This window comes from Dermochelys coriacea, chromosome 1 (assembly GCF_009764565.3).
Source record: "Dermochelys coriacea isolate rDerCor1 chromosome 1, rDerCor1.pri.v4, whole genome shotgun sequence".
NCBI classification, from domain to species: domain Eukaryota; kingdom Metazoa; phylum Chordata; order Testudines; family Dermochelyidae; genus Dermochelys; species Dermochelys coriacea.
The window spans coordinates 202,185,035-202,206,686 of NC_050068.2; the positions used below are offsets into that span (position 1 = coordinate 202,185,035).

At 46.5% G+C, this 21,652-nt stretch overlaps 1 protein-coding gene across 1 annotated transcript in view; it reads left to right on the forward strand.

Annotated features, from left to right (window-relative positions):
- GAP43 (growth associated protein 43) overlaps positions 1 to 21,652 on the forward strand; it is an 82,266-nt gene that overhangs the window by 45,750 nt on the left and 14,864 nt on the right. The window contains exon 2 of the mRNA XM_038388161.2: positions 505 to 1,108. Within this exon, the coding sequence (XP_038244089.1) occupies positions 505 to 1,108 (604 nt within the window). The remainder of the gene's footprint in view (positions 1 to 504; positions 1,109 to 21,652) is intronic.

A 21,652-nucleotide genomic window follows, 5' to 3' on the forward strand; every position in this document is an offset into this window, starting at 1 on the left:
TTTGAGGGAAAATGCCAAGGGAAATGCAAGTTTATTTCATTGGCTATTTTCCACAGAAAATAATTCAACATTTTTGCGCAGCCTCAGCTGGATACCACTGAAGAAGCTTCCTGTGTAGGGGAGAACCTCGTGAGCCTGAATCCACCATGTTAAAACAACTTTGTTCTGGGATCTGGTGTGAAGTTGCAAAGTTGAAGGACAGGATCTGGCCCGCTGTATGAAGGGAATATGCAAAATCACACACACACACACACACACACACACACACACACACACACACACACACACACACACACAGAGCATATAAACAACAGTATGGTAGTTTTGTCACATTGCTGCCACATGAGGATAAGGGTGCTGCTCTAGCATGTGCTCTACTCTTGACAGGCCTTGCCCAGCCTAGTGAAGGGTGGGTGAGATACCATCAATGAAACGAGCTTTCACTGCATGTGGAAAGTTCTTTATCTGACTCCTTTCCCCCCTCCCCACCCTTTCTCCTTAAAGGTTGAAAAAAATGATGATGTTGACCAAAAGATCGAGCAAGATGGCATCAAACCAGAAGATAAAGCTCATAAGGCAGCCACCAAAATCCAGGCCAGCTTCCGTGGACACATAACAAGGAAAAAGCTCAAGGGGGAGAAGAAGGGAGATATCCAAGCGGCCGATGCTGAGGCTGCTGAGAAGAAGGATGAAGCCTCGTCTGATGGTGTGGCAGAGAACAAAGAGAGTGACGCTCCTGCTGCCACAGAAGCTGCTCCGTCTGACAGCACCCCACCTGCTGAGGGCAGCAAAGATGGCAGCACTCCCTCGGAGGAGAAGCAGGGCGAAGGCACTGCTGACACTGGCTCAGAGCAGCCAGCCCCGCAGGCAGCCACTCCTGCCTCCTCCTCGGAGAAGCCCACTCCCAGTGCCACCGAAACGGAAAGTGCCACTAAAGCTTCCACTGACAACTCGCCGTCCTTGAAGGCTGACGAAGCCCAAGACAAAGAGGAGCCTAAACAAGCCGATGTGCCTGCTGCTGTCACCACCACTGCTGCAGAGGATGCTACTGCCAAGGCAACAGCGCAAACGGAGACGGCGGAGAGCAGCCAAACCGAAGAGAAGACAGGTAAGTGGACGTCAAGGAGCAGGGTTCTCTAAATGGCCAGGGAGGAGACGGACTCCAGTGTAGGGAATCTTTTTTAGTGTAACAAGAGTTTGAATCCAGATCTATGGTGAAAGCAGACTGTGAAGGGATTTTTTTTAATCTCATTTACCTTGGGCCTGCCCAGAGACAACCCCCTGAATTTATATCCTCAACTTGGAGTCTTTTAGGGCCTGGTTCTCCACTGTTTTGCACTTTGTGTCAACATTTACACCTGTGCAAAGTGGGTGTGCCATCACTGGTGTGAGCAACCAGACAATATTGATTTGGTAAAATTTTATACCCACTATGCACCCACTTGGCACAGGTGTAACATCCCTTTCATTTGGATGTTATCATCCCCTTTAATAGTGAGGACATACATGCACCAGCTCCACTGTAATGGCCAGAAGTAAGTAATTTATTACAGCAGATAGTGATTTGATTATTTTCACCTATTTTGTTCGCCAGTTGTCAGTGAACTGTTTACAATATTCTTGCATCTAATCCAGAGGTGGGCAAACTACAGCCCGCGGGCCAGACCATCCTGCCCGGCTCTTGAGCTCCCAGCTGGGGAAGCTAGTACCCGCCCCCTCTCCTGCTGTCCCCCCTCCTCGCACATGCCACCTGCGCTCTGGATGGTGGGGCTGTGAGCTCCTGCCAGGCAGAGTGGCTGCAAGAGCCGCCGGCCTGCCCCGGTGCTCTAGTGCGCAGCTGCGTGGCTGGCTCTGGCCGGGCAGCGCGGCTGCCAGTCCTAGTGCTCTGAGCAGCATGGTAAGGGGGTGGAAAGCAGGGCAGTTGGATAAGGGGCAGGGAATTCCAGGGGGGCAGTCAGAGGACAGGAAGCAGGGGGCAGTTGCATGGGAGTGGGAGTCCTGGGGACCGGTCAGGGGGAGGGGGTGTGAATAGAGGTCGGGGCAATCAGGGGACAGGAAGCAGTGGGGGGTTGGATAGGGGGTGGGGTCCCAGGAGGGGGTGGTCAGGGGACCAGGAGCAGGCTGTGGGGGTTAGATGGGTCAGAGGTTCTGAGGGGGGTAGTCAGGGGGCGGGAAGTGGTAGGGGGCAGGGGCCAGGCTGTTTGAGGAGGCACAGCCTTCCCTACCCAGCCCTCCATACAGTTTCAGAACCCCGATGTGGCCCTCAAACTAAAAAGTTTGCCCACCTCTTATCTAATCGGTATTCTAAATTATTTGCAAATTTCTTCAGTAAATGTTTCTTGGCCTGCAGATCAATGGAACTGTGATCATTACAACTGAATATACAATTTGCAGTTCACGGTCTAACATAAGTAAATAGCTTAGCTTGCCAGCACAGAGTGAGTTGTAAATTTCACCATTGAATATACACTTTTTAAAATTAGCTTTCAGTGAATATTTGAATATTCAAGCACAGCATTTGCTTTTTATTCATATTCATTTGATATTCTTGCTAGCTCTCGAGTATTTTCAGAAAGCAAATGCAGAAGGTTTGTGACCATGGACAAATCAAAATTCCCACTGGAATGCTAACGAATACTGGCAACAAAATCTCCTTTCCCACTATTTGATCAGCTTTGCCAATCACAAACTCACACAACTGGTGTGTCCTAGGATCACAAAAGTTAGAGAGTGGGAAAAAAGATACACTATGTCTTTTTATCCATTTCCCTGAGGAGGGATTGTTCCCTGCAATATGTGTTTAGGCATGGCAGAATTTGATTTTTATTTTTTTATAATTTTGACGGCCAATATCCATGTTTATTTGTAAGCCTTTTTCAATTTTTATTATTTAAATGTTCACAGTTGTGGGAAATTATGTGTGTGTGGGGGGGGCGGGGAGTCAGATAATTATTTAATGGTGGTAGATACTGAGATTCAAAACGTTAAGGCTTTATAACCATTACAACACTAATTGTCAACATCACATGCCAAAATATACAAAGCAAAGAGCCTTAAATCGAACTTTAAGTTTTCAAGCGGCATTTATCTTATTCTGCCTGTCTGTCATATTTTATGATTATTGATGGAAATATTTTTTCATCTGTTTGTGTGCATAAGGTGAAATCGACGTTTTCTAATCCTTCCAAGTCTAAATACGTTCCACGGTATTTTGCCTAGTCTAGCTGTGAAGGGCTTTCACTATAATAGGGCTACCACAAGGGAGCTTCCAGCGTTTCCTAGATCTCATGGCTAGGAAATGTTCCCTGATATACAGCCTACATTTTTCTTTTCCTAATTGCATCCTATCACTCCCCGGTGTCCCTCTAAACAATGCTTCTTCCTTCCTTGGCGTTTACTCCCTTCCTAGACTCATAGACAGAGACCATGTCCCTCCAGTCATCATTTAGTTATGCATTATCCTGTCAACTCCCAGCTGTGCTGTGGTGGCTTGGTCACCCATGGAAGAGCGAGGACTGCTAAACATCTATCACTCCAGCACTCTGCCAGTCCAGGCACCGATCTCTCCAGCTTTTCTCAAAATCTCCTCTTTAAGCTCTATCAGGCTATTTCTCCCTGAAGTCATTCTCTTGGCTTTCAAAGTTCGCCTTTTATCATTTCTGTGGTCGAAGACTAGCACAGAACTATGCAGTGTGAGGCTGCCAAAAATAAATAAATCAAACTGGCTACTAGCCAGCATCATTGGTTGGCTCATTGCCTTGGCACGCTTGGCTGCTACTACTATGAAGCGTAAGTGCAGGACATTCTACATTTGTGTGGTATTATTCATTTGGGTAGAATTTTGCTACACTTGTCACCTCATCTACGGGTATGATCCTGTACCACTAGCAGTGGACGAGGGGCATTTGACCTACATCCATGGGAGATCGTTTGCCTCTGCATCTGAGTGAAAGAAAGAAAAGGAGAGACAGAATGAATGAGTTAATCAATTAACCAAATTGCATTACCTGTAGTGCTTAAAATTAAACATTTCTGCAGTGGACAGGAAGTGGGACAGCTCCTCCAGAACAGTATTTACTCCACTAACACACTCATCATCCCCCAACAGTTCAACCCTAGGTACTCTATTAATCTTGTCTTTTAGGTAACTGCTTTGGAAACTGACTTTAACCAAGCAATCCTGTGTCCAGTATTAATTTACTTGGTGCCTCAGGGCTGAATTTTTATTATAAAGCACCTTCTAAATCATTCTGATTAGGGCTGCTGGACCATGAAGCAAAGATGTGGGGTTCTACCCAGGATAAAGCATGAATGAGACACAGGGCCAAATTCAGAGGCTGACCTAAGTTAGAATCCTAGATGCTCTCCTAGACCCCCTCACACCCACTTCCCTTTGAGTAGGTATATGTTGATGTCACTTACAAGCTGAGGAGCTGGGAGAAGATGTAAGTTAAGATAGGAGGTGGCCTACTTAAATTTACACTTTCTCACACTCTCCTGTTTGTTGCTTTTCTTGCCACATTCCTGGCTTCTGGCCCATTAAACTCTGTCCTACTCAGTGGGACAAAGTCAGGAGGGAAGTGTAAGGAGTATGTACATTACATATTGGTAAGGAGATGCATGTCTAAGGCCTAGTCTACACTACAAAGTTAGGTCAACATAAGTTGCCTTGCATTCACCTATATGTGCATGTGTCTGCACTCAGACTTGTCTCCCGGTGACGTGAGTGCCTGTTACAACGACGCAGTAAAACCGCTTCCTCAAACCGCATGGAACCATTGTCAATCTACTGAGGTCAATGCAGTGCAAGTGTAGACACCCGTGTCGACCCTAACAGTCCTCCATAATGCCCAATTTCTTGAGACAGTGATCGCTTTGGTCACAATTTTAAACTCTGCTGTCCAAGGGTCATAGAGACCAGTAGCCACCCACTACCCTCATCCCTTAAAGCCCCCTGCATATTTTTGAAGTGCCTTTTCCTGACTGCCTACCTCGTAAGCACACCAACTGGCTCACCTCTGTTGACTGCAACAGGTGCCCAACGAACCATGGCAGCTCCATGCATACTGAGAGATATTGGATGCGCTCTTGCCTGGACTACACTGGGAGTTCTGGATCTCCTGGGCCTGTTGGGAGAAGAGGCTGTAAAGCACAACTATGGACCACCCATAGAAATGTGGACATCTATGAGCACAATGCAGGGGGATACAGGGAAAGGGGTACAACAGGGATCAGCAGAAGGAATTTTGCCAGGGATACCACAAGGCCAAGGAATGCAATAGATCTCGTGCCGCACTGCAGACCTGTTGCTTCTACAATGAACTGCATGCCGTACTTGGCAGAGACTCCACAGGCAGCCAGCAGAACACTGTGGAACCTTGGAGAAGCCCAAGACAGTGACCGCTGCTGTGAAGAGTGAGGAAGAGGAGGAGGGAGATGTGGCTGGGAACTCCAGCCATGCTGGGAACCAAGAGCCGTTTGAAATTCTGCCACACTGTAGCCAGTCCCGCCAAGCAAGTGTGGGTGAGCCTGATGAAGGGGACGGGAACTCAGGTAAGTGTGTGCATGCATTTTTCCTTAAAATGTTGACATTTAAAGAGGGCGCCCGGCCCATCCCCAAGTTACTAAGACACAGGTATCTACTTTTAATTGTTTTACTTGTATGAGAAGAGGTAGTGGTACAATAAACAGAGGTAGAGTTGGCATCTGCTTTTCATACCCCTATTGGAGTAGGTGGCGAGGTGAGTGTGTTCATGCGGAGCTCTTTGTTTAGGTATATAGGCATGTCTCTTATATCCTCCTGAGAGGCCGCCATGAAACTTACATGGAGGTACTTTGCAATCCTCTCCTGAAGTTTTCTAGGGATGGTGGCCTTATTTCTTCCTCCATGGTAGAACACTTTCCCACGCCACTCCGCAATGAGTTCAGCTGGCACCACTGCAGTACACAGGCTAGCAGCATACAGATCCAGGCGGCTTAGGGATGCCAGCAGCAACTGTGCTCTCTGTGCCTTTGTGACCATCAGGAGTAAGATACCAGCTGTGGAAAATGGTGCCAATATCCAGTGCCATTGTCTTATACTCATACCCATGGAATAGGGATTGAAATGTTATAGCTTCATGCAACAGAAAATCCTTGCCCACGCCTATCGCCCCTGGTGGGCCATACTCACTATGGCTGGGGCTGGAGAGCCGTGCTGTGCAGAGGAGCTCCAAAGCTGAAGTGTCAATAAGTATTTCTCATTAAAAGTGTTTGTGGGAATCAGGGAAGGATGTTTTGAAATTTATCTTTCCCTTTCCAATGTGGCTGTAAATCCAATGGTACATCTGTCTGTTTTTATCAGCAGCTTCTGGCATGGCAGCCCTGAGGGAGGCCTCCGCCACACCTGCCGAATGCCTGGCCATGATGAGCAGGAAAAAGAAGAGGAGTAAGGAGAACACGTTCAGCAAGTTCCTGCAAGCTGTGCTGCATCAGCCCATGAGCCTGGAAGGTCAATATGACTGACAGTCTGGAGAAAGACAGAGAGGAAAGGAAAAAGGTCCAGGAGTCTCAGGAGGTGTAAGAGCGGAAAATGCACCAGGACATAATGAGTCTTTTCAGGCAGCAAACCCAAATGCTGCAGATCTGACTGACCTACAGCTCCCAAAATCCTGGACTCTCCACTTTTGCAGTCCTTGGAGAACTCCACTATCGCTGCTCCCTAACTGCCCAACATACCACGGGGCATCATGGGCCACATCATTATCCCTACTCCACTCCACTCCAGGATACAGCAAGGAAACCCACAGCTTCACACACATTGACCTGTGAGCACCACGATTGGTGTATGCGTAGCTACAATGGACTACATTTATTTACTCACTGGATATAAACATTTATTTCCTTTACATTTCTAATGTTTCACCCCATTAAGTTATGTTGAAAATTTGTATAACATTGCCTGTGGTTTCTTTGCCCACAGATTTTCTGCACTGTTTTTTTCCACTCAATAAAGTTCAATTTTGGGACAACCAAATTATCTTTATTAACTCACAACACACATTGCAGAATTCATGGTGGCACTCAAAGCAAACAGCACTTGTAAATGCACCCCAAGCACCACAGAATTCATGGCTTAAGGAAAACACCCTGTCACATTTATTAATATATAGTAAGCACTACACAATTCTTAGCAGCACACAAAGCTCCACGCCTAGAGAACACTCTGGCAGAGAATACTACTGTGGCTAATAGTTAAAGTGCTCTTTCAAAGCCTTCCACAACCACATAGCTCCAAGTTGGGCTCTTGTAATAGCCCTTGGGTCTGGCTGTTCAAAGTCAGCAGGCAGTCACTCCACCTCCACACTGGTGGCAGCTTTTTGCCCTTTGACTCACAGATCTTTTTTTGGTGCTGTGGAGGTGGCCAGTGGACAGCTTCTTGAGCTGTGGAGCAAGTGGGTAGGCTGGCTCCCCAAGAATCACTACTGGAATTTCAGTATCACCAAAGGTAATCTGCCAGTTGGAAAAGAATGTCCCTAATTGCAGCTTTCTGAACAGTCCTGTGTTCTTAAAGATGCAAGCATCGTGCACCTTCCCTGCCCGAGCAAGTGTCCCCAGTGATCCACCAGTACTCACATAACCATAGAAGTAGCCCTTTCTGTCGATGTACTTTGTAGCAAGGTGCTCTGGTGCCAAAATAGAGAGATGCATCTATTGCCCCACCGCAGTTGGAGAACTCTATTGCTGCAAATCCATCCACTATTTCCTGCACATTGCGGAGAGTCACAGTCCTGCATAGCAGGAGACAATTAATGGGCCCCATGCATTTGCATGACAGTGGCACCCACTGTGGATTTTTCAATGCCAAAATTATTTCCCACTGACTAGTAACAATCTGGCATTGCAAGCTTCCAGAGTGCGATTGACACTTGCTTCACCACTGTCAATGCAGCTCTCATTCTGGTGTCCCTGAGCTGTAGGGTAGGCCATGCTTGGCACATAGATCCAGGAATGTGGCTTTTCGCATCTGAAAGTTCGGCAGCCAATGCTCGTCATCCCAAACCTGCATTATGATGCTATCCCACCAGTGAATGCTCATTTCTCAAGCCCAGAAGCAGTTGTCCACCAGCTGCAGCTGCTCTGTGAACACCACCACCAACCTTGAATGGATTTTTGCTATGTCCCGCTGCAAACGGTCCTTGAAGAAATCCTCATGTCCCTGGTTGTTGCATTACTTCCTGAGGATCTGCAAATACAGCAGACTCATGCCTTGTGTATTTGCAACATTTAGGAGAATAGTGCAGAGCTCTGTGGGCACCATGATTTCTCAGAGATGGCAGAGATCGAAAAGTGCTACATGGGATTGTGGGAGTGTTTTAAAAAAGCTTAAAAACTAAGGGATGGAGAAAATTGCATGCTGAGAATTTGACCTCTATCTCCCAGAGATCTCTGGGCAAGTTATTACTATCCCACAAAACATTGCAAAAATGTCCCAAAATGTATTATGCTGGATAGCAGTGCATAGCGTTCTGGGATACCTACCCATCAGCTACCACACTTTGCATCAACACACGCCCTTCTGGTGAGGTACACACATCACTGACACAAGCAGCCAAGTATCTTATATCCGGGTGACATAAAATCTGTGGCGTCTGCATACCAACGTAATGCATGTCAACCCAAAGTTTGTAGTGTGGACATGGACTAAGTAAGTGAGCCATATGCTACTCTCAGTTGCATTGGTTTAAATCTGGAGTGTCTCCATTGAAGTCAGTGGATTTACTCCAGATTTAGATAGGTGTAAAGAGAAATCAGACTCCAGTCTGGTTGGTCCGAGGGAGTCTACGATAGCTGGTGTAACATTCACATGGTAGGGTGCGGGAGAAGGTATGAGTCACACCAGTTTAGACTCCCTTTTGTCTTTCCTAGATTGTCTTAAACTCACCTCTGAATTTGGCTCACCCTCACATCAAAAGCACTCTTAGAACATCAGGTAAGAATACAGTGAAGCACAGAAATCTCAACTAGTAAATGTACCTAAATTGATCTTCCTTTGTACAGAAATGAAGAATGCTCTCCTGCTTGGTGAAATAGCCTTAAAATGGAGCAGTCTCCCTGCTGCAATGGAATAATCAGTCAGCCTACAATCACTTTACAAGTCTGGCAGGTCTGCAGTTCCCAGAGGGCTCTACACCCCAGGATACATACATTCTGGCAGTCACCACTTCCACTCACATCCTTAGAGAATGCAAGTCTCCAGAGGCCCTTTTCAAGATGTAAAAGCTTTGTTTTGAGTTGTATCAGAATACTGACCCAGGGACAACCTGGGGAGCATTGCCTATACAAAGATTTGCCTATGGGAAGCACTGTCTATTGTAATGTACTTGCTAGTGTGTATGGTCTGATCTACACTGGAGGATTAGAGTGTGTAACTGAAATGTTAGCATTGGTCTATGCATTACTGGCACGATACAGAGCACCTTTACTAGCATACTTATTTCGATTGCACTTACCTCTGCATCTACACAAAGCACCATTGGAAAGTGATGCAAGCACATTTCCCCCCAGGAAACAATGGTGTAATTGTAACCTGCAAGCTAGTTTGCCAGCACTTCTTGTCTACCATAGTGCTCTAGCGTTATGAGCTAAGAACAAATATTAGCGTTGCTCATAGCATGCCTCAGCACTATAAAGCCTGAGCCTGATTTTCTGTTGCACTGTAATCTTGTTCTTAGCGTATGTGCAATGTGCCTCAGATGGCATGTGACCAGGATTCATCACCAGATTTGGTTTGCTGGTTGGAACATTAGCTTCCCCGGCTTGGCCTGGGCACTGTAGTCCTTTGCATCAGTGCAAAATGGGTGTAAAATGCTTATGAACGCGTTTTGCACTGGTGCAAATGACTACACAAGCTGCAGAACAAGGGACCATCAGACACCACATCTTCAGAAGGTTTGTAGCAGATTGTGGATAGACGCTTGGTGTACTAGGAGCTAATATGCAGCATACCACAATTTTTCAGAGTACATGAGCCCTATGTGGCCCCCACTTCTCCTTTACAGGATGGAGCATCCTACCTGCTCCAGTGTGTGCCCTAAAACTATCACTGAATGAGGTTCTCCTTAAGCAATGTATGTTGGAGTTATATGTTTGGAGCAGAAAGACCTGAGTTCAAGCCCTGCTTATATTCATGGTAACAACTGTGTTTAGTAATAACTATATGGGATCTGGCTATGGAACAATCTTCCCAATGAGATCAGGTGAATCAAGAGCCTAGCTACAGTTGAGAAAACCTTTCCACTGTGATGCTCACAATTCAAGCAACCCCCTTTTATTCCTACCAAACAAAAACAAAACAAAAACCCCTAGCCCATGCAAAGTATTGACCCCGAAAAGGGAAAAATGCCAGAGATTCCACAAAGTCCACTACGTACTTCACTATTGCTATTGATTTTAAATGGAAGGCACTCATATACTAAGGGGATGGTTGGCAATATAAAATCAATGCTAGACAGACAGAGTGATCACTGTGAAGTGTAGCTAGCTGCTGCGAGCTGTACAGTCATGGCCATGCAGGGCACTGGAGTCATGGATTCTCTGTATACCATGAGCTGCTAGGCTGAACGTTGCAGCTGAACACTAAGCATATCAAGTATCAGTTGGGATTTATTACTCAAAGGAACAAATCCAAGACAGCCATCAGGGTTAGACAGCTCTGCACTTTGTGCTGCAATTTCTTTAAGGGGAAAGCCCTAATTCCTCCATAAAATGATAGGCTTAGGTAAATTCCACCCACTCAGTGTGATCAGATTATCTGAACAGTCCTTGAGTGCTTTATAATTGCTGTAATTAGAGCCAAGAAAAATTAGTGGCACTACAGTGATCCCTTCCAATCCATGCAGCAGCTCCACGGACTCGGCTAAGGTGGACCTATGCACTCTGAAATCATGTGGCCATGCAAATGGCTGCATAGGAACATAGGAATTGCCAGCCTGCATTACAGCCAAAATCCATCATGTCCAGTAGCCAGCCTTTAACAGTGGCTAGTACCAAATGCTTCAAAGGAAGGTGTAAGAACCCCACAGCAGGAAGATGTGGGTAAGTCTGCCCCCTATATTAGGGCTCATCCTGATCTCTGATAGCTAGACATTGGTTTAAACTGTGAAGCAGGAGGTTTAATATCGCTTTGAACACTGCTGCTATTATGATAACTCGGGATATTCTTGATAGCCATATAACTATAAATCCTTTTCTGAATCTTGCTAAATTCTTGGCCTCAACACCTTCCTGTGGTAGTGAGTTCCACAGTTTAATCACACATTGTGTGAAATTTGCCATACTTTAATTACATTGAATGCCTCCTTGTTCTTGTATTATAAGACAGGGATAACAGAAGCTCCAATCTACCATCTCATTTTTATCATGTTCCCTCTTATTCATTTCCTTTCTAAGAGAAACAGTCCCAGTCTTTTCATATCAGAGCTTTTTCGGGTTCTTGATCATTCTGGTAATTCTTCACTAAGCACTCTCCAGTCCAGCCTTTTTGAGAGGGGGTGATCAGCACTGCACATAGTGTTCCAGAGGAGGCTGCATCACAGATTTATGTAATGGCATTTTCATATCTTCTATATTGCTTTCCATCCTATTCCATGTGCATCGTAACATCTTGTTTGCTTTGTTGACTGCAGCTACTCATTGTGCTGAGGTCTTTATTGAGCTCTCTATAGTGATGTCCAGGTCCCATTCCTGACTTGATCCTTCTCCCTTTTGTAAAAATGCTGCATAAATCTTGTATTGAGCCATATGATTGGCTATAGAGTGGGCCAGTGGCTAAAGAGGCCAAAAAATGTAGACCGGAACAGGATGCTTTCGGAGCAGTCGATTGCAATGCTGAATCCTGCTGGGGCACAGTGCCTGCTCTTGTGGAGAATTAAAGCTCTGCAGGACAAGCACTTATTTGGCTCTGGTGCTCCCAAGATGCTCAGCAAAGTAGTTCCTTCCTGCATTCCTTAGGAGCTTTGCCAAAGTGAAGCAAAAGTAGGCTGGCCTCAATGCTGTACTCCATAGGACCTCTACAGCTAGGGACATTCCTGCCCTCTGGAATTCCAAAACTCCACAAGAACAGGGTCTCTCTCTCCTTCTCTGGATTTTAGAACTTCTGCAGGGCAGGCACTTCTTCCAACAAGCTCCACCCACCCAGTTCAGTTTTATCAACTCTTCAGCCACAGCCTCCTTCTGCGGACGAGCCCTTGCACCAGGGTCAACTCTGAGAAGAAACCTTCCTTGGGCTGCTGCTCCGCATCTCTCATGGAAGAACAGGAGCTTCAAGTTAACTTGTGAGAATAAGTTGGATGGTGGAGGGTGATTGTAGGCTGTGCTAGGCTGTTCTCTGAAGGCTTGGCTGGTTTGTGGCAACAGGCTGCTGGTGAAGGTGGTCTCTCCACCACGCTGGGACTTTCTATCTAATTCCATGGGCCTTGCTGTATAATTCTGAGGGGCCTTGCCACATAATATAGATCTAATGCACTTCACAGTACAAGGGGTCTTGGCTTTAGCCTTTTCTTCCTGTGTCCTTAGACACTTCATCCAATCCATGGGACACTTGGATGGGTTTGAGGATCTCAGCTGAGTTCCTAGCATTCAGTAGCCCATATTGTACAGCTGTCACCTGTAGGGCTGCATGAAAAGGCAGAGAGCTATGGACGGCTGGACTGGGATAAAGAGCTAAAGGAAAAGGCTGTTTTTTTTAACCCTGGCAACAATATGACTCAAAGCGTTCATATAAAATAGTCATCAGTGATCACACTTAACTACTGGTCATGGTACCACCCAGCTTCCATCCAACCTTTTAGCCAACAGTAAATGTCTCCCTTTCATCATGAAGGAGAGCAACAGGCATGAAGAGCAAGAGATGGAGGTGCGGGGATGTTAGTGAGGATGACTGGATGTGATCCTGACTCGGGTGGAGCTATAATACTTGCTGGAGAGATAAGAAGTCCCTTTTGCATTTGAAATATATGTGCTATCTCGTGCAACGCTGTATAGCCACAGAAGGCCTTACAGACACAGTGCTGAAAAAGGTGTGAGCAGCCAGGACCTGTCGATACTAGAGTTCTCAACATTGCTGACCCCAGCGTTGTTGTAGCCATGTTGATCCCAAGATACTACAGAAACAAGATAGTTGAGGTAATATCTTTTATTACACCAACTTCTGTTGAAGCCCCGAAGAAGGCCTCTGTGTAACTTGTAAGTTGTTCTCTTCTATCAACAGAAGCTGATCCAATAAAAGATATTACCTCAACCACCTTGTTTCTATACGATGACTTGACAGAAGAGCCATATATCTCGGTACAAGGTCTTAGGATCTGATTCTGGACTCCTGCCTTGTTTAGATATTTACAACTGAACAAAGTGCATGCACAATGCCACTATATCAGAGGGGTGACATTCCTCCTTTGCACTAGTGTAAATAATGACACTAGAGGCAAGCCAATGGAGAATCAGGCCCATGGTACACTTAGCCATCCTACCACAGTATGTTCCCCTTTTGTAAGTTCATGTGAGTCTAAGGGAGTCTATGGGCTTGATTCTCCTACACCCTCTAGTGAAAGATTTGTATGTTTCTTCCCCCATCTAAATGTTGACTTCATGAATTCTAATGTGTGGCATGATATAAGTTAGCCCACTTTGGAAGACACTGGCTTTCTGCCTTCCCTTTCTTTTGGAGGAGATAAGAGGCCAATTTTAGCTCTTTCAAAGCCCTTCTGACACCTGGCTATTTTCTGATGCGTGTTCTATTTGGCTTGGTGTTGGCCATGTGGGCTATCAGATGAAGAATGAAGGTCCAACGGGGAGTAAGCTGACCCTATGATAACAACACTCTATGTGTGTTTGGGATCTGTTTTGTTGTGGGGGGGGGTGTTTTCAGAGATGTGTTTTGCGGAGGAGGTTGCATGCACTGCAGTTTTTCTGTGTTTTGGAACATCTGTGTGGGTTTTTTGGGTACATGTGATTAAATCCCAACATGAATTGGAGCAGCAGCTGCACAGAGAAACAATTTAGATGTCACCATGGAAACTGATAGATTGAATAGTTTCAAGGATACCCCCCATTCCCATCCTTTTCCATTGGATCCTCTCCCATTTGGCTTCACTTGGGTCCCTCTGTTTCAATTGGAATCTACCACTGCTCCACAGAGATGCCAGGGAGTGCAGTGCAACATGGGGAGATGATCAACATGGAATCCATGAGCTGTTGACACACTGTAATAGAAATGATTTTCCTTCATTTGAAATCAGTTCTCATTCTCTCAACTTTTATAAACCCCACTACAACATTTTATGGCCCACAACACTGTAGTAACACTTATTGCTAAATCCTTTTGAACCATTATGGTAACATTTCTTTTATAAGTATTGCAGTCATGGGTCATGTTTGGCCACTCACTGTGGCCCTGATCCCAATAGTCATGATTATTCATAATGACAACACATTACTTACTATTAATTATTAATAATATATCATACTTCTTTCACACAACGCTCTCAAAACTATTTACAAACATTCCCCCGTTGAAATAAAGCCATGTCTGGGGCAGCACATAGTAGTTGTTCAGTAGTAACTAGCCTCGCTATACAACCTTTTGGGAAAAGAAGTAAAGAATATAAGATCCAATTTAAAACGCAGAGGAATTTAAGGAAGCAACCAAATTGGAATTTTGCCAGTGTTGACCCCCTTGCTGAGAAAAGTGCCATAGAACCTTTAGAAACCACTGGTTGTACAGCTCATTGAAAGATGGCTCCTGCAGCAGACATGGTGTGCCTTAACATGATGGGGGCACCTTGGTTAAGTACCAACTCACAGAGAACAGTGTCCCTAACTGAATCAGCTGCAGCACTTAGTTGTTCTCTGGAGAGCTCCATCCAAGTTCTGATATTTAGTGAAATACCATAATATGTGGTCTTTCTGGTCAACGAGAAGCTCTTTAACCTGCCAAGACCTGAATTTAGACTTGCATTGCAACATAGGATGCTCTTATTAACACCTATGGTGGACTATGGAGTTCCTTGAGTTCCTTGCACTGTTTTAGGAGCCAGACTGTAGCAGAGTTTAAAAACTGAACTCTGAATTCAGTTCAAGTAGGTAAGTAAGGAGGCAACTGATGTTCAACTATTTTAAAAGGTATTTATTTGTAAATTCTATGGGCCAGGTTCTCAGCTGGCTTCAGCGGAGCTACTCTGATGTAAACCAATTGAGGGGGCTGGCCCTTTGTCTGCATGTATATTCCGTTGATGCTTTGGGATATTAGGGCCCATCCTACATCATTTGCACACTGCAAGCTCAAACGGCAATATCAAAATAAAAATGGTTACCAGATACGTAGCACTTTGCAGCTGTAGCTCTCAAAGCACTTATGGGAAGGGGTAAGGATCATTATCCCGACTTCAGAACTGGAGACACTGAGGCACAGAGAGGTGAAATGACTTGTTCGCTGCCAAACAGTAATTCAATGACAGAGCCATGACTACAATCCAGCTCTCCGGATGCTCAGTCCAGTGCCCTGCCCACTGAGACCTGTGGCCTCCCTAGGTGGAATGCCCATCAATCGTAATAGAAGTTCTGCATGCATGGCATTTGCAGGACCTGGAGTACAATCCGAATTTTGGGTGAACGAAGGACCCTTAAATCGCTTAAGCAGTTTTTAATACACGTATTTAAATTAATTGATGATCCTTTGTGGTAGCTGCAGCTATCAGCTCCACCTTCTCTTCACATTCTGGCCAATGGACCATTGGATGGTGAGGGCTAGAGAGTGATCAGAGTTCAACTAGGGATGGCAGATGAGAAGGGGTGGCTCCAAATCTCTCAAACTTAAAATATCAGTGGTTTTGTGAAATGAGTGTGTGTGGGGGGGTCTCTATCTAGTTCTCAGTGGACTGGGGCCCACGTCACAAAACCCACCACCACTGTCACCCTTTGTGGGCAGTCTGAGCAGGGCAGCCAGAGTGCATGGGCCATGCAGATTGAACCCCACTCTTGCCCATAGAGGGCGCTCTTCTAGGGCAGGGGTGAGGCCCAATGGCAGCATAAGGAAACACATATTACTGCTGTAGGGTTGCCAGGTGTCCAGTTTTTGACCGAAATACCCGGTCGAAAAGGGATTCTGGTGGCTCCAGACAGCACTGCTAAAGCACCATTAAAAGTCCGGTCGGCAGCACAGCGAGGCTAAGGCAGTTTCCCTACCTGCTGTAGCTCCGCGCAGCTCCTGGAAGCAGCGGCATCTTCCCCCCTCCAGCTCCTACACATAGGGGCAGCCAGGTGCTGGCTCTGCAGCTCCCATTGACTGGAAATCTCGGCTATTGGGAGCTGCGGGGACGGCGCCTACGAATGGGGCAGTGAGCAGAGCCGCCTGGCTGCACCTCCACATAGGGGCTGGAGGGGGAACATTTTGCCACTTCCAGGAGCTGCTTGAGGTAAGCCCTGCCCATAGTCTGTACCCCTGACCCCCACCCATGCCCCAACCCTCTGCCCCATCCCTGATCCCTCTCCTGCCCTCTGAACCCCTTGATCTAAGCCTGGAGCATCCTCCTACACCCCAAACCCCTCTTCCCCAGCCCTCACCCACCATACCCCCAGCTGGAGCCCTCACCTCCTGCACCCCAACCCTCTGCCCCAGCCCAGAGCTCCAAATCCCTCAGCCCCAACGCCAGACCAGAGCTCACACTCCCAACTGGAGCCATCACCCCATCCTGCACTCCAACTCCCTGAGCCAGCCCAGTGAAAATGAATGAGTGAGGGTAGGGAGAGCGAGCAACAGAGGTGGGGGAGGGGATGGAGTGAGTGGGGGGCAGGGCCTTGGAGGAGGGGTGTGGCAAGGGTCTTTGGTGTTGTGCGAGTAGAAAGTTGACAACCCCTCGCTGCTGCCAGTACAGCAGCTGTTCTTTGGATAAACAGCAGACTTCAGTCTCAAGAGGCTTCAGCTCCCCACTTGTCATGGCACTCAACAGATACACAATGTGAAAGAAAACATTTCTTTGCGTCTCGAGCTAGAAACCTTCTTCAGGTCTGCAGCCAAATGACTGTGAGAAAGATGTCTGGAATCACTGATTTCTACCATAGGGACTAAAGGGAAAGTAATAGCCAATCCTGACGGAGAAGACAACCCTACCACCCTTTTCTCTACCAAATCTCCCTTCCACACTTGTGCTTGTAAAAAATGGGCAAAGGAGCCAGCCTAGCTGGGGAGTGACAGATTGATGGGCTACCACATGGAAATTCTGTGTGACATTCACCCAGCCTGGCTGTCATGCAGTGGAGACCTGCAGCCTGTATAAAATGCACCTGTCGGTATATTCAGGGACTTACACTACATGGATCTGTTATATAGTCTTGCCTGCAGTGTCCCTTGTGGAAGACACAGGACAAAGTTGTAATGAATTGAAAGGAGACTTGTTACCAAAGCTGCTGGACACAGATAGACTCTGTGGTTCTGTCTGGCTCTGTAGCTCCTTGAATGACTAACACAACCTGTGCTGACCAGTGTCACCACACAGGGTCTACTAAATCCTAGAGGGGACAAAGCAGTCATGGGAGGAACTGCTAGTGCACTATATTACTCATTGCTAATGAGAAAAAAATACTTGTTTCCTTCACTAGCCAAAAGGACTGGTGCTGTAATCAGGTCCTGGTGTCAGGAAGAAGCACTGATAAGACAGATGGTTGTTCCATGGGATCTCTACATTTCTGGTCCCTATGTGCCCAACAATCCAGGGAAGCCTACAGGAACCTTGAAAGAGTGAGACATGGGGAAGATCAGTAGACAATTGCTTAGGGGATTTCTGCTGTGGTCAGTCACCAATCCTGAACCGCTTGCTCATTCAGGTTTCTGTTTCCATGCAATTGTGGGTCCCCAATGCCTATCAGAAGCCTTTGGGTCATTTCCTGTAAATCGCTGCTGTAGCCAGAGCCAAGAAGTCTGGAACCTAAAGTCACCCACCACACTCTGACCAGTGGAGACAAAGACAGTACTTGTGAGGAGGAAATGATGCCATAAGTGGCTGAGCTGCCTGGGCTGAAGAGAAGAAATGAGCCGGGACCAATTAGGTGAAGACAGTCAATCACACATTTTCCTAGCTTGCTAATGCAATCTAGGGCCTGCCCTGATAGAGTCACTGCTGCAGAGGATGACTGGGTTTCTGTAATTGCTTTTTCCTTGACTAGGGAAAGAGGCAGTTTCAAGGTCAACCAGCTGAGGGTTATTGTCATACTATGTGTACATCTGGGCTATTTTTCCATAGGAGAAACAGGGAGACCTTAATCTTCACTACTAACAATCTTCTGCGCCTTGTTGGTCACCCTCCAAGCATAGATCAGCCACTTACCTCTTTAAGGATTCTAGGCAGCATAATCCAGAAATTATTTCCTGTCCTAAGAAATACAGGTAGTTTCACAGGTAGTTTCCATCCAGCCCTTAGAGGAGGAGGAGTTTATTATAATGCTACAGGGCTTCCTGTTCCAGGCTTGGCTGTGGGAACACACACTCCTTATCTTGATTTCCCGCTCACACAAGTGTCACAACACTGCAGCTCTACTGACTTCAGTGCAGTTACTCCTGATTTACCCCAGTGTGAGAGGAGAATCAGACCCAGCGTGCATTCCGGTGCCCACTTCTGCTCGCTGATAAGGTTCATTTTAGAGTCTGTCCATCAACTTTGGCAGCAAGGAGCACCTTCATTGGGCTATGTCTGCTTGTTGGACTCGTCATTTGGGTTGCTTAGGGCATTGGATCCTAGGCCCTACCTAGATCAAACCTCCCAGCGTTAGCAGAGCTCAGTTGCGTTGTTATGCAGACTCATGCCACGGCTAGTAAGAGAATTACACCAGTGCCCTCTGCTGTCCAGAGATCTGCACTGCACTGGGCAACAATGGAGAAGCCTTGTGTTTTTCCATGTGTGGGCTGATTGGGTAATTAAAGAGCTGGGCTTGCCACTGCACTCCGGTCATCTAGAGCTGTTTTTACAGCCGCCTAGTCAGGGATGGTCTCTCATTGAGCCTGAATTCATTAACCAAGTAATAGAAGTCTTATTGTAAAAAGCCTGTCAGCCAATTGAAACAAGGCAACTATTGAAAGGCAGCTGCCCCTTATTTGCTGGGTGCACCATTCAGAAAGTTCAGAGGGTGGAAAGTCCCTCCTGCAGGGTACAAACTGTGAGAGGTAGTTTTAAAAATGCCCAGATTCTAATTCAAATTGGAATTCTTTATGCCACTGGCAGCCATCTTAATGGAAAAGAATGCCAGTGCAAACACTGGTTAGGCCTCATGTGGAAGATTTTCAGACAGGCCTCCCTCCTGCTTTGTCATTCCTACTCTGTCCTATACCCTGGAGTCCCGGTTGCCAGGCCCCAGCTGCAGTCATTTACACCAGTATAAAGTGATTGCTGAGCAAGTGTAACATGCACTCATAGATTCATAGCATGTGAGACCCAGAAGAGACCATTAGATCAGCTAATCTGACTTCCTGCATAACACAGGGCACAGGCTGTCCTTTCCCTGGGCCCAATAATTTGTGTTGGAGGTGTAAAAGGTAGGCAGCTGAGAATCAGTCCCAGAGGGTACAAACTGTGGATGGCGTCTACTCATTTTTCTGAGACACAAACTGTACTAAAGTGGTCGTGATAGAGTTAACTGGGTTACCCAGAGTATTGTGGGATGGAGCCATGCTCCACTCATGTTTAGAGCAGATTTAATTCCTAGAGAATATCTAGGTTGGAGGCTACCCCTGGTTTCCATGGCATCTGGCTTAGTGGAAGCCTTGCAGGTTTCGTGAATCCCCAATTTTTCAGCCTTGTAGAGTGTATATAAATGGACACTGGGCAGTGAGGTGGATCATGAATGGTATGCATCCGTTGGACTGAGGGAGGGGAGGTGTGCATAGGGTTGTATAATAAGGCTGAAACAATTTGTTCTTTTGTCAATCGGAATGAGGGAGGAGTGGTGTATGTGTGTGGGGCAAAGGGATAGGAGCTGTCATCAGTTCAGAAGGCACTGGAAGAATTTCCAGAGCTTTTTGCTGCCAACAGGGAGTACCCTTTTCCCCATGTCCAGTTGGGGAGAGGAGCACACGCAAGGCCTGCATCCCATGTTGTGGTGACAAGGCTTGTCTATTATGACAAGGAGGAAGTTGTATACAGAGCTGGATCGACCCAGTGAGAGCACATGGACGCTACAATTTTGTGCACTTCCCCTCCTGTTCTTAATGCTTTTACCCTGGCTCTGCTATCAGTGAGTTACAGCGCTCCCATTGGTGCTACCACCTTTTTTTAAGGTCAGCCTTGGCTCTCCTCAGCCAGCCTTTCTCTTACCCACAGCCTGCCTCGTCACCTTCGCACAACTAGCACATGGCTACAAACCCTCCCGTAGGAGCTGCAGCAGGTAAACATGCACCTGAGGATCCTATATGTCTATGTAGCTTTCATCACAGCTCCCCCACACCGGCTCAGCCTCATGAGCTTGTTGGCTAAGATAGACCTGCTTGTACAGCCCGTCTCCTTATGCACTTGAGTAATTTCCATGGTAAGCACGTTATGGTCTCTTCTGGGCCTTTCAGTTCCTTATAATATCAAGCCTTCTCTAATTTCTTTCCTGGATGACAGGCTGAAGAAAACTGGACACTTCAACCACTGCGCTGCACTGCACTGCTCTGCCTTGACACAAGTGCCCACACACATCTCCCAGAGTATCTTCTAGAGATGGAAGGATCCCCAGAAATAGGGCAGAGATACGTTGCACAGAGGGGCACTGCTACATGGGAAGGGGACATCTTTTCTAATCTGTGTGCCAGGAGGAGCTTCCTACCACTGTCAAATGTCACATTCCACAGCTGGAAGAAAACCTGTGTATTCAAGCTGTTCACAAATCAAAGTATTTCTCAGAAGGAGTAGGACGAGCAGGTTTTACAGTTTATAGGGTACATAGCGAGATCTTAGGGAAGAGTAAGAGATCAGAAAATAGGTTGTGAATCACCTTTCCTTCAGGTCCCCCTGCTTGGGAGCCAATCAGGTCATGACTTGCCATACCTCCCTGTCCTGGTGCTAGTTCTGAAAAAGTGGGCCATTAGCAAGCTTGCCCAACCTCAGATTTTGGCCTACAACAGGGCTTTTGTGGAATTTCTCAAGCTCTAAATCCCTCTCTGGACTTTTGGCTCTGCAGTGGCTGTTGCTGCAAAGTCCATGGGTACTACAGCAGTGAAAATAAGACTGAGGTCAGGATGGATGGTTAATGGGTAAGGTAGTGGACTGAGGAGGCATGAGTTCAATTTCTGGTTCTGTCATAAACTTCCTATGTAACCTTGGCCAAGTTACTCAGTGTTGTGCCTCTGTTCCCCATCTGTAAAATGGGACTAATGACACTTGCTCACACCCCAGGGTTGTTGTTTGGAATAGACCAGAGAAATGGGTACTATCTGGGCAGGTCATAATGCAGGCACCACAAAGGTCAGAGTTCATTTTAAGTGTGTGTGTGTTATATATGTGTACGTTATATAAAACATATCAAAAACTATATTAATATTAAGGTTCCAAATCAAGCAGCTGAAAATTAGGAAATCCCAGTATTAGAGTTGCCTGTGGTACTGTGGAAAAACATCCTCAGGGGACTGGCTGGGTCAGGAAAGTGA